General features: G+C 48.9%; 1 protein-coding gene across 2 annotated transcripts in view; it reads left to right on the forward strand.

The window, feature by feature from the left end:
- The window catches only part of GTPBP4 (GTP binding protein 4), a 29617-nt gene extending 16976 nt beyond the window's left edge, over positions 1-12641 (forward strand). For both annotated transcript variants that reach the window (XM_054436871.2, XM_063669490.1), the window contains 9 exons: positions 1464-1553; positions 2627-2737; positions 4620-4697; positions 5135-5186; positions 5871-5971; positions 7339-7536; positions 9115-9180; positions 10863-11006; positions 12024-12641. In XM_054436871.2, the coding sequence (XP_054292846.1) occupies positions 1464-1553; positions 2627-2737; positions 4620-4697; positions 5135-5186; positions 5871-5971; positions 7339-7536; positions 9115-9180; positions 10863-11006; positions 12024-12176 (993 nt within the window). In that variant the 3' untranslated portion in view covers positions 12177-12641. The remainder of the gene's footprint in view (positions 1-1463; positions 1554-2626; positions 2738-4619; positions 4698-5134; positions 5187-5870; positions 5972-7338; positions 7537-9114; positions 9181-10862; positions 11007-12023) is intronic.
- The last annotated feature ends 631 nt before the right edge of the window (positions 12642-13272 follow it).

The following is a 13272-nucleotide window of genomic DNA, read 5'->3' on the forward strand; positions in this document are numbered from 1 at the left end:
AGGTGCTGGAGCTGTTCGCGTGGTGGGGCAGGTGCCTCTGCTTAGCCCCTGCCCTGTTTCCCTGGGGTGTGGAGTACAGTGTCAGCTCCTCCCCATGGTGTGTGGCTGCTCAGCTTGGGCCTGAGGGTTGTGACTCTTCTGGGCGGCCCAGGCAGACAAGGGTGTCCTGAGAGGCCACGGTGCTGTTTACCAGGAGGCAGGGTACCGTTGGGTGCTGGAGCAAGGGCTGGTGGAGGGGCTCCACCTCCACCAAGGCCTGCTAGGAAGGGGGGTAACAGCTGCTCGCAGCTGGCTTGGGGATGTTGGGCCACCAGGTTTGGGTAGTTTGGAGGCAGTTTAGCCTCAGGGATGAAGGGGAGCTGTGGCCACTTTCCCCTGAGCAAGACATACTCCGGCCGCAGTTCCAGTCCCAAGATGACGGGGTATAGCTGCCCCATGGGCCCAACAGACAGGGCCCAGTGTCAGCTCCTTCTGTGTGGGAGCACAGCTGTGAGGATGCCAGGGGGATCCGGTGGTGAGGGCTGTGGGTGTCCAGAGCGGTGGTGAGGGCTGTGGGTGTCCAGAGCGGTGGTGGGGCTGCTGCCATCCTCTTGCTTACCCCCTCGCCGTAGGGAGAACCTTCTCCTGGGTCCCGTTGCATCCCAACTGTGGGGTGGGTTGCTGGCTGCCTAGCGTTTTTTTTTTGGTTTGTTTGTTTGTTTGTTTTAAGACGAGTCACACTCTGTCGCCCAGGCTGGAGTGCAGTGGCGCGATCTCTGCTCACTGCAAGCTCCGCCTCCCGGGTTCACGCCATTCTCCTGCCTCAGCCTCCTGAGTAGCTGGGACTACAGGCGCCCGCCACCATGCCTGGCTAATTTTTTGTATTTTTAGTAGAGATGGGGTTTCACCATGTTAGCCAGGATGACCTTGATCTCCTGACCTCGTGATCCACCCGCCTCGGCCTCCCAAAGGCTGGGATTACAGGCATGAGCCACCGTGCCTGGCCCCTGGTGTTTTCTTTGGGCTATATTTCATCGTCTTGCGTTTTTCTGCTCCCCAGGGTGCCTGTCACTCCTGTGATGCCCTCTGGAGCTCCCCCTCAGTTATTAACATGTAGTTGTTCGTTATTCTGATTGCCTCTGTTGTGGGGACAGATGTGGGGCCGCTGGTCGACCATTCGTGGGGGACAGATGTGGGGGCCGCTGGTCGACCATCCGTGGGGGACAGATGTGGGGGCCGCTGGTCGACCATCCGTGGGGGACAGTTGTGGGGGCCGCTGGTCGACCATCTGTTTGATGTCATGTTTTCTTGATCATAGAAGAATATGAAGAAAATAACTGTTTTTAGGATATGTCTGTTTTTTAAGACTTTGAAACAGCTACAGATGTTTACATTTGCAGCCTCCATTTGCAGAACTGTACAGTTTGTTCCATAGGGAACTGGAAATGAATAATACGTCTCTCATTTTTTCTTTGCATTCCCAGAAAATATTTACAGATTTGCAGTCTGAAGGATTCCCTGTAATAGAGACCAGCACCCTGACTGAGGAAGGTGTTATTAAAGTTAAAACAGAGGTCAGTGCTGCCTTAAGTCAGGTATCAGTCTTTTTACTGTGTCTTGTTTGATTCAAGTCAGTCGTGGGAAGAAAATAGTTTTCTTTCTAGACATTATTAACACTTGGAGCCCTTGCAGTAGTGAGGCGGGTGGTGTGCGAGAGCGGGGCATGAAGATAGACCCTTCTAAGACCCACTTTGCCCCCAGTGGACAGTGGGGTGTGAGGGGATGCTTTGCTCTTCTCACCCGAAACAACTTTACCCTAAAGCAGCTGTTGTCTCTGGCTTTCTAATATTTCAGTAGCAAGTGCAGTGAAAATTATTTCTATGGAACCTGTTCAGAAGTAGAAGGGAGAGAAGTCTGAAAAGCAGAACAGCTTTTGCGGGAGGCAGTCGGCTGCTGGATTTCACATGCTGTCCTAATTACTTTGTATTTCATGTTGTTTTTATCTCAAATAAAAGGACATTTCTGGCTGGGCACGGTGGCTCACACCTGTAATCCCAGCACTTTGGGAGGCTGAGGCGGGTAGATCACCCAAGGTCGGGAGTTCGAGACCAGCCTGGCCAACGTGGTGAAACTCCATCTCTCCTAAAAATACAAAATTAGCCGGGCATGGTAGTGCATGCCTGTAATCCCAGCTACTCGGGAGGCTGAGGCAGGAGAATCGTTTGAACCTGGGAGGCGGAGGTTGCGGTGAGCTGAGATGGTGCCACTGCACTCCAGCCTGGGCAGCAAGAGCGAGATACCATCTCAAAAAAAAAGATGGCGCTCCTGGTGCCGTGGTGGCACTCAGGGCTTTCTTGCTCGGTTAGAGTCCTGAGGGGCAACATTGCCTCCAGTTCGTGAAGGGCTGTTGGAGGGCACCCTGCGTCTGTGCAGAGGGTCACTGTGGCGGGAGAGAGGCCTGGGCACTGGAGATGCACCTTTCCTCAGGGCCACTTCCACCTGGGCCTCAGAGAGTGTGGCCCCCTACGTGTTAGTTACCTTGAGGGAAAAGGCTCAGTGGCTCTGATTTGTGGCTCCTCCTGGAACCTGTAGCCGGAGGCTGCTGGAGGATGCGTTTGTGACTGTGCCTTCTTTTTTATGTTATTAGGCTTGCGATAGGCTTTTGGCTCATCGAGTGGAAACCAAAATGAAGGGAAATAAAGTGAACGAGGTGCTGAATAGACTGCACCTGGCTGTCCCAACCAGGAGGGACGATAAGGTAAGATGGCCCCTGGGACAGCCGTGGGCTCACGGTACCGTCAGCAGGTGCTGTCCGCGTGCCTTTTCCAGAAGCCTCCCATGCAGCTTCACACACTTGCGGGTGGATCTTGTGGGTGGGCCTCAGTTTCACCTTCTTGCGTACAGTAAAGGAACAAGAAGGTGAAGAAAGTGCAGAACGCCACATGGCACCCGTTTCCCACTGCATGACGCAGTCACTGTTAGTTTATCCTTCCAGAAATGTTTCTGATATAGAAGATTAATTTCTAAAAAGTTCTTTAAACACAGATGGAAATCTGTTTCATTCTTTAAATTTTCATTTTTTTGGCTGGGGGAGGTGGCTCACACCTGTAATCCCAGCACTTTGGGAGGCCAAGGTGAGAAGATTGCTTAAGCCCAGGAGTTCTTGACCAGCCTGGGCAACATAATGGCACCCTGTCTCTATGAAAAATAAATAAAATAAGTTTTCATTGTTTTGTCCATTGTGGATGGGCACACATCGTTACGCTGTGTCTTCATGTTTTACTGCAAATGTGTCTGCACTTCACCATGTGGTGTTGACAACGTTCCTGTCCCACAGACGCCTTCCTGGTGTGTGCTGCACTGACACTGGAGGCTGTGTGCTTCCCTCTGTCTTTCCTTGTGTCCTTGGCGTGGTCGGGCGCTGACTCTGTCAGTCTTGTGGTGTAAAGATGATTTTATTGTTGTGTGTTTATGTAATGCTGGGTGCGGTTGAACATGTTTGTCTGCTTATTGGCCTTTTCAAAGTTCTTTAGGCTGTTTATCTTTTTCTTGCTGATTATATTACAAAGGTTGGATTCTTGTCAGATACATTGTAAATATTTTTTTTCTCTTTTTGTCACTTGCCTTTTTAACTTCAAATGTGCTGTACATTTTTGAACTATTAACATATATTAATATTTTATTTCTGGCTGTTTAGGTTTGCACTGTACATAGAAAGGCTTACCATTCATTCCAAAGTCATTTTAAAAGTATCTTTTCTTGCCGGATGCAGTGGCTCACGTCTGTAATCCCAGCACTCTGGGAGGCTGAGGCAGGTGGATCACCTGAGGTCAAGAGTTTGAGACCAGCCTGGCCGTCATGGTGAAACCCTATCTCTGCTAAAAATACGAAAATTAGTTGGGCGCACACCTGTAATTCTAGCCATTCAGGAGGCTGAGGCGGGAGAATTGCTTGAACCTGGGAGGCGGAGGTTGCAGTGAGCTGAGATCACTCCATTGCACTCCAGCCTGGGTGACAAGAGTGAGACTCTGTCAAAAAAAAAAAATTATCTTTTATACTTGCATTAAAAATTAGCTTTTTTGGATAGTCTTCACCTGTCTTGAGTTGGTTATGTTGTGAGGGTGGAGGTTGCACTCCGTTTCAAGTGGTTGGCATTTCTGACCTGAGTATTGGAAATTTTATGTTTCCATTGAATTCTTATATGCACTTGAGTTTATGTCTAAATTTCTTTCATTTGTTGATCCAGTGTTATTTCTTACCACTTTCTTCTTCCATAATTTTTCACGATAATCATGATTTCTGTTTTTCCTGGATAAACTTTGGAATCACTTTGTGGAGTCCTCCTGGTCTCTGTGCTCAAAGTGACCCTGAACCCACTCCTCTCCCCTAAAGTAATCTTTTGGTTGTTAATTGGTCTGGGTATGAACCCACTCCTCTCCCCTAAAATAATCTGTTGGTTGTTAATTGGTCTAGGTATGAACCCACTCCTCTCCCCTAAAATAATCTGTTGGTTGTTAATTGGTCTGGGTATGGTTTTCTGTTCCCCTTACACGTAGGGAATTTGTTCCTACTTTTTCGGCTTTGTAAGTTTCTCATTCAGCAGGCATTTCACATAAATATTTTATATGGGATCTTCTCAGGAGAGGCCCCCTTTCATCCCTGAAGGAGTGGTGGCTCGCAGGAAGAGGATGGAAACGGAGGAGCCCAAGAAGAAGAGGGTATGCTGCCAGAGCTCTCGCCCGGTGTTCTCACTGGGGGAGGCAGGCCGTGTGTGCCCGTCATGGGGCCCTGGGGCATCAAACAGGAGCCACGGGTGCCCAGGCACTGGCCCCGTCAGGCTGCGGACACAGCAGTGAGTCCCCCTGCAGAAGCCTCTCTCGTGGAGCTCTTTGGCCTGAGGGAAGACGGCTGTGAACCAAATGCACGAGGGGGATAGACAGTCCCCAGACGGCCAGAAACAGCCTCTTCCTACCAGAACCCAAAGGCCGGCCCCACAGATAGGGAGATAAGAAACAGCCTTCCTACCAGAATGGAAGGTGAACCCCACTGATACTGAGAGGATTGGAGAAAAGATTGTTTCAAGTGACAAGGGGCAGAGCATTTCTGGATCTGAAAGGCAAAATGAAGCTGATGATAATTTCTCTTTCCATTGCAGGAACGAGATCTTGAGCTGGAAATGGGAGATGATTATATTTTGGATCTTCAGAGTAAGGGCCAGAGTGTGATCATTATTATAAAATGCCAATTGGGCGTGAAATATTTCAGAAAAGGGGGGAAAGACTTTAATGAGTAATAAAAGTGTTTCAGCATATTTGTCAACTTTTAATTTCTTGAAGATTAAAAGTTGCATCCTGAGGGCCAGGTGCAGTGGCTCACGCCTGTAATCACAGCACTTTGGATTGCCTGTGCCCAGGAGTTTGAGAGCAACCTGGGCAACATGGCAGAACCCCGTCTCTACAAAAAATACAAAGATTAGCCGGGTGTGGTGGCATGTGCCTGTAGTCCTAGCGACACGGGAGGCTGAGGTGGGAGGATCACTGGACCCTAGGTGGTCAAGGCTGCAGTGGGCAGAACTTGTACCACTGCCCTCCAGCCTGGCGGACAGAGCGAGACCCTGTCTCAAAGAAAAGGTGCATACTGATAGCACTCAGAGGGAGTTCTTCCATTGTTTCCTGTTGTTTTGGGATGGTGGGGTGATTTTTGTAGCTTTCTCCACCTGTGGGTGTTGAATGAGGCTGATGTGTTGATGCTGCTGCGTGTGGAATTGCATGTCGTGCTCTCTTCTGCGGTGGAGTCGCTGACTTGCCGTCAGTCACAACTCATTTTACGCACATAGTACTTGAAGATATTAAAAACTACTGTAAATGTAACCACCTTTTTTTTAACTTTAGAGTACTGGGATTTAATGAATTCGTCTGAAAAACATGATAAGATACCAGAAATCTGGGAAGGCCATAATATAGCTGATTATATTGATCCAGCCATCATGAAGGTTTGTGTCACTTTTTAAATTGTGGATTGTTTTCCTTTTTATTATAATAGTATTGCTGGAAGATAGCAGCACGGCTTCGGCTCAGCTGGGCCTGTCCCCTTCATTCTGCACCCCTCCATCTTGACTCTGCCCCCTCCCCCCACCACTGGAGACTCTGGTGGAGATGCTGGGCCCCTTCATTCTCCTGCACCCCTCCATCCTGACTGTGCCCCCTGCACCACCTTCCCCACCCTGTGTCTCCACCAGGCCCTTAATGGGCTCTGCTGTGCTGGACCCTCTTCCTCGGGGGCTCTGCTCTGTCACATCTTTTTCCTGCCTCAATCCCCTCCCTACTTGCTTTTTCTTAGCATATAAATGTCCACAAGTTTTACTCATCTTTTTAAAAAACTTAGACCGTGTCCTCCATTAGTTGCTACCCTGCCTTCTCTCAGCTGAGCTGTCTGAAACATGCTTTTGATACAACACTTGCCATCTGCATGTCCCACATGTCCCTCCTTGGTTCCCACAGGCACTCCGTCATTGAGTTCACATTTTCAGTCTCGTGGTCTCTGTGCTCCCTGTGCCTCCATAGCAGATTCTGGGATAGCAGATTCTGGGGGCAGCATCTCAATTTCATTGGTGCTGGAGGAGTGGCCTCAGGGCATCTGCTCTCGCCACTGCTGGGGGCCCCCATCCAGCCCGTGCACTCACTGTCCCTGCGGTGGCCACCTGCCTTCCCAGCCTCTTCCCCTCTGCAGTCTGCACTCCCAGGTGCGAGAAGCCTTGAGACTTCCCTCCTCCAGCACAGCTGTGCCCGTGCCATCCCCTTCCACGAGGCCTGGCCCCCCAGTCTCACCCTCTGCACTCCTGGCCAGTCTCACGCAGGCACATCTGCCTGTTGGGCTCCTGACCGGGTTGCTTCATTAGGGTGTGATAAATATGTGTGTATTTTAGTTTTCATTTTTGTCTTATTTGTAGCCAGTGAGGTTGTATTTGGGGTGACATTAGAATGGATACATGGGATGTGGCACGAATTCAGTTTCTCAGGACTCAGTTCGTTTTGTGTGTCTGCCAGGAGCATTGGAAGTGAAGGAGGTGGTCTCTGCGCATTTTTAGCCTTGGAATTTAATTGTTTTAAAAAAAGGAAATGGTGCACCGGGGTTACTGACATGCTGGCCGCTGGCATTCACGTGGTCTCCATTTTCTTCACAGAACCCTCCCTGTGAGGTAAATGGCACATAGGCAGGGCCCAGGTGGGGACCGTTCCAGGGCAGTCGCTCTGTCCTCCGAGGCAGGGAAACATAGCTCTCATACACACACTGCCACACTCACTGACTTAGGGGTTTTCTCATTGTTAATTTTGCTTAATTACAACTCTATTTTTAAAGAAATTGGAAGAATTAGAAAAAGAAGAAGAGCTGAGAACAGCTGCTGGAGAGTATGACAGTGTATCTGAGAGTGAAGACGAAGAGATGCTGGAAATCCGACAGCTGGCAAAGCAGATTCGAGAGAAAAAGAAGTTGAAAATTCTGGAGTCCAAAGAAAAGAATACACAGGGACCCAGGATGCCGCGAACTGCTAAGAAGGCAAGTTTGTGTCTTTCCAAAGAGGTGTGATCTAGTTTTTGCAAATTGGATTCCTGTGTGATCATTGCTAAATAACAACTTTTCAACCCATTTATGGCCATAAGATTGCACATTCTTGTTTTATTGGTGTATGGATTTGCAAGATTGCTCACATCCTGATCTTTTATATTCTTTACTGTGTCCTTTCTTGGTGACTTTCAGCTTCGAGCTTGGCACTACTCTAGATCCAGTCATTTTGCAGTTGTACAGATTAAAACTGTAATTTATGGTTCACAGACGTTCAAGGCTATCAGTTAACATTTTCCTGTTCTTTTTTCTTTCTCTTTTTTTTTAGGGGGAAGATGGAGTCTTGCTGTGTCGCCCAGGCTGGAGTGTGATAGCGCCATCTTGGCTCACTGCAGCCTCCACCTCCTGGGTTCAAGCAATTCTCCTGCCTCAGCCTCCCGAGTAGCTGGGATTACAGGCACCTGCCACTACGTCTGGCTAACTTTTGTATTTTTAGTAGAGATGGGGTTTCACCAAGTTGGCTAGGCTGGTCTCAAACTCCTGACCTCAAGTGATCTGCCTGCTTTGGCCTCCCAAAGTGCTGAGATTACAGGCGTGAGCCACTGCGCCTGGCTGGTTTTCTTGTTCTTTAATTTCTGCATTAAATCTGGACTCTTTAGGCCGGGCTCTATGGCTCACGCCTGTAATCCCAGCACTTTGGGAGGCTGAGGTGGGCGGATCACGAGGTCAGGAGATCGAGACCATCCTAGCTAACATGACGAAACCCCATCTCTACTAAAAATACACAAAATTAGCCAGGCGTGGTGGCGGGCGCCTGTAGTCCCAGCTACTGGGGAGGCTGAGGCAGGAGAATGGTGTGAACCCGGGAGGCAGAGCTTGCAGTGAGCCGAGATCGCGCCACTGCACTCCAGCCTGAGCAACAGAGCAAGACTCCGTCTCAAAAAATAAAAAATTAAAAAAAAAAAATCTGGACTCTTTAGCAATTTACAGAAACCCGACGCCGTCTACAAAAGGCAATTTATTGGCTCTGTGGCAGGGCGGGAAGAAGAAAGGGCACATGTGGGCAGTTAACATGTAACCAGAGAAGTCACCTGACATTCAGGATGCCTCTCAGCGGGTCTTCCTGTTTGAATACACTGTTTCCCTATGGTGGCAAGTGACTGGTTATGGCGGGCTTGGACATTTTTGTACTTCTCCAGGTGGGGCTCAGCCATCGCTGGGAGGAGAGAGGTTGGCGCACTGCCTTTGTCTGAGGCCACCTCGCTAATGTCAGCTTTAGTGTCTCACCTCTGATGGAGACGGTCACTCTCTCCCCTGTGTTGCGGTGAAGAATAGACAGACGTGGAGGATACGCTGATTCTTCCCACAGCAACTGCTCCGTTAATGTTAGTTTTCGTGGGATTTAATTGAGCTATCCAAAAACATGAAAGCGAGGCCCAGTAAAAATTACAACTTCTAAAATAAGTATATTATAATTGTTGCAAAATATATATACATATATATTGCCTTGAAGTTTTTTTCAACATTTCGTCAAACTAATTTAAAGCAAATATTTCTTTTTATCCTTCTCAGGTTCAGAGGACAGTTTTGGAGAAGGAGATGCGTAGTCTTGGTGTTGACATGGACGATAAAGACGACGTGAGTGTGGGGGCGGTTCATGTGTTTATGTGGTTTTTTTAATAAAGAAAACTGGCCGGGCGTGGTGGCTTATGCCTGTAATCCCAACACTTTGGGAGGCCAAGGCGGGCAGATCATGATGTCAGGAGTTCGAGACCAGCCTGGCCAACATGGTGAAACCCAGTCTGTACTAAAAAAATACAAAAAATTAGCTGGGCGTGGTGGCGGGTGCCTGTAATCCCAGCTACTCAGGATGCTGAGGCAGGAGAATTGCTTGAATTTGGGAGGCAGAGCTTGCAGTGAGCCGAGATTGCACCACTGCACTCCAGCCTGGGCGACAGAGTGAGACTCCATCTCAAAAAAAAAAAAAAAGAAAGAAAACCAGGGTTTTGGAAAGCCGTGGGAATGTGGGAAATTGTAGCAAAAAGAAATGAGAGCTTCCAGTTTTTCTCTTTTGAGATTTGCTGGCCCTGGGACTGACTTGAAGTGATGGGTTGAGGATTCCCTGACCCTGGGTCTGGGTTGAAGTGGTGGATTGAGGCTGCACTCCAGCCTGGGCAATAGAGCAAGACTGTGTCTCAAAAGAAAAAAAGCTCCACAGCCAGCACGAGGCAGCTCTGTGACGTGCCCAGGGTGTATCCACAGCTAGCACGAGGCCACGCCATGACGTGCCCAGGGTGTGGCTGCAGACCCTGTCCTCTAGATGCGCAGTCTGCAGTTTCCATCTGATGGTTTCTGTCTGATGGTTGTCTCTTTGTGTTCATATCAGTAACCCCCAAAATGGGGCAATGAGGGAGAGAGCATTATTTATATCTGAAATATAAATTGTGATGCTATACTGTAATAATCACTTTTAAATGAGAGTTCTAAGTTTCTTTAAGTGGAGTTAAAATCAGCTTTCTTACATAAAGCAGCTTCCGTTAAGTGAATAAGAATATTTGACCAACAACTAATGTGAAATTGTTAGTAATGTGAACTTGAAATGGTGTCACTAATATGAAAATACTGTGTGTATTTTCAAGATCTTTAGCCCACGTGGTAATGCTTCAAACACTCCTCTCCTCCCCTCTTGCTGGAGTGACTTCATGCCTGTCGCTGAGCCTGGGAGTGGGGTGGGGTCCTGAGTGCTGAGCTTAGGAGCGGGGCTGGGGTCCTGAGAGCTGAGCACTGAGGCTGTGAGCAGGGCTGGGGTCCTGAGCGCTGAGCCTAGGAGCGGGGCTGGGGTCCTGAGCGCTGAGCCTGGGAGCGATGCTGGGGTCCTGAGCACTGAGCACTGAGCCTGGGAGCAGGGCTAGGGTCCTGAGCGCTGAGCCTGGGAGCGATGCTGGGGTCCTGAGCACTGAGCCTGGGAGCAGGGCTAGGGTCCTGAGCGCTGAGCCTGGGAGCGATGCTGGGGTCCTGAGCGCTGAGCCTGGGAGCGATGCTGGGGTCCTGAGCGCTGAGCCTGGGAGCGATGCTGGGGTCCTGAGCGCTGATCCTGGGAGCGATGCTGGGGTCCTGAGCGCTGAGCCTGGGAGCGATGCTGGGGTCCTGAGCGCTGATCCTGGGAGCGATGCTGGGGTCCTGAGCGCTGAGCCTGGGAGCAGGGCTGGGGTCCTGAGCTCTGAGCACTGAGCCTGGGAGTGGACCTGGGGTCCTGAGCGCTGAGCCTAGGAGCGGGGCTGGGGTCCTGAGAGCTGAGCATTGCTTCCCCTGCTTTGCAGGCCCACTACGCAGTCCAGGCAAGAAGATCCCGGAGCATCACTAGGAAAAGAAAGCGGGAAGACTCTGCTCCCCCGTCCTCTGTGGCCCGGAGTCGGAGTTGCTCTCGAACTCCACGTGACGTTTCTGGTCTTAGGGATGTCAAGGTCAGTCTCTGTGTTGTGTAATGTAATAAAATGACAGTCTCTGTTGTTTATTGCACAGGGTTCAGGGCAAACACCAGCAGTTGCCGTTTGCAGGAGCTATGGCAGTGGTTGTGTGCACTGCGTGCCCTCGTTTTGTGGCATCCTTTAGAGGAGAGCACGGGTCAGGGTGCAGGTGGACGCCCCTGACAGCTGCCCTGGATGGACCCCTCCCTGGCACTTTCCTTTTGTGGAGGGTGGCCAGAGCATGGTCTGACAGCACTAGCAGTCTGGGCTTAGACCCTGCTGTCTGAAGAGGGCCAGGAAGTGGCCACTGCTAAGCACCAGGAGGCCTCAAGTCCCAGCAAGCCTCTCATGGGAGGAACAGCAGAGGGAACTCCTGGGTTGATTGGCGGGTGATCCTGCTCATCCTTAGGTTGCAGGATTGTTCCCCGCAGGTGGAGAGCTTGAGTCACATTTAGTTAATTTGTAGTGTCTTTTGGCAAAGACACTTTAGATGTACACAGTCTGTCTTGCGGAAATGTCCTTTTATTAAACACAACAACTTTTAGTTTCAGCGTTGTGGTAATGGAGATGCAGGAGAGTCTGTATAAACTGCAGTCTCCTTCATGGAAGCCTGAGCTTCACTCCTCTGTGCCATTGCCATCTTGAAACCTGCCTGTTAATATTGGCATTGCCACTTGTCAGTCAGACCTGAGGAAAACAGGTTCATGGGCCTGAGTCCTTAGCTTGTGTAAGAGGGAGTTAAAACAGATGTGTGCTAACCTTCTAGGTCTAAAGCGTATCTAGTCCTGGGTATAAAGCTTGTCCTGGGTATCATTTTCATCCAGTCTTTATACAAAAATACTCATTGAGTTCCTGCAGATAACTGTGCTGGGCTTAAGAGAAAAGAGATGTAACAGGGTCTCTTCACTGAACAGACCTGAGCCATTACACAGATTGTTACCCAGTAGTTAAAATTCAGAATGGAAAATTGGTTTATAGTAATGAACATACTTTATTTTGTTCTCCTCCTTTTAGATGGTGAAGAAAGCCAAGGCTATGATGAAGAATGCTCAGAAGAAGATGAATCGTTTGGGGAAGAAAGGGGAGGCGGATAGACATGTGTTTGATATGAAGCCCAAGCACTTGCTGTCTGGGAAGAGGAAAGCTGGTAAAAAGGACAGGAGATAGTATTCGTTTGGTTGGCGTGGCTCGGCTAGACTGTTGCTGTTTATTTCCTGGCTTGGCACAGTATGGTTTCATGAAATTGGAGTTCTGTATAAACTGAAAAAGACAAAATAAGTAAAGCACTTGTTGCTTTGCTGAAAACTATGGTTAACCCTATATAGATGTGGGACATTTTTGTCACTGCATAATATTACAAATATTTTGAGTAGACAATGTTTCCACATTTAATGGAGTATCAGTTGCTTCAGATTTTCAGAACTGGGACGGTTTACTGGTGTAACTGGGTTGTTTTTGGTGGAGAAAAACCTTATTTTCTTTTGTAAGAGCTGAGAGCAAACACATTTGTGAGTGTGTTGGAATCCCGTGCTTAAAATACCCTCTTAAATTATTTTCTAGTCTTATTGTACAATGTCTCATTGTAGTCTGTCTTCAACTATTTTATCCAAAATAAACCTCCAGAAGAAAGTAGTTTTCATTTACTTAGCTCATGTTTTGGTTTAGTTACAGTTGCTATTGATTTGGCCAAATAAAAAGGCAAAAAACATATGACATTTCTATTTTGTTTTAAAGCAAAAATACTTTTGGGGGAGTAAAATGTTGCTGGGGGCATTAGGCAATTAAATATGGGCGTTCTCCTATTTCTGTGGCCGGTCCCTGAAGTTACATGTTCAGTAAAACACAAACACCCCCAATACCACCTCAGACGCACCTGCTGGGGAGCGTTGGGGTGAAGAGCTGTGGGGTCGGAGGGACCTGCCCAGGGGTCCGTGTGCTCCTGGAGCCCCAAAGACACACAGGGATCCAAGAGTCACCACAGATAAGTTATCAAGTCACAGTCAACATCATAGCTGAGGAAAGGATTTTAGTTAATCACGCTTCTGGATTACATGTGGCAATTTTAAAAATTTACCAGGTCTGGGCTGGGTGCAGGGGCTCAAGCCTGTAGTTCCAGCACTTTGGGAGGCCGAGGTGGGCAGATCAGGAGATCAGGAGTTCGAGACCAGCCTGGCCAATTTGTAAAAATACAAAAATTAGCCATGCGTGGTGGTGGGCATCTGTAATCCCAGCTGCTCCAGAGGCTAAGGCAGGAGAATCGCTT

This window comes from Pongo pygmaeus, chromosome 8, assembly GCF_028885625.2.
Source record: "Pongo pygmaeus isolate AG05252 chromosome 8, NHGRI_mPonPyg2-v2.0_pri, whole genome shotgun sequence".
NCBI classification, from domain to species: Eukaryota; Metazoa; Chordata; class Mammalia; order Primates; family Hominidae; genus Pongo; species Pongo pygmaeus.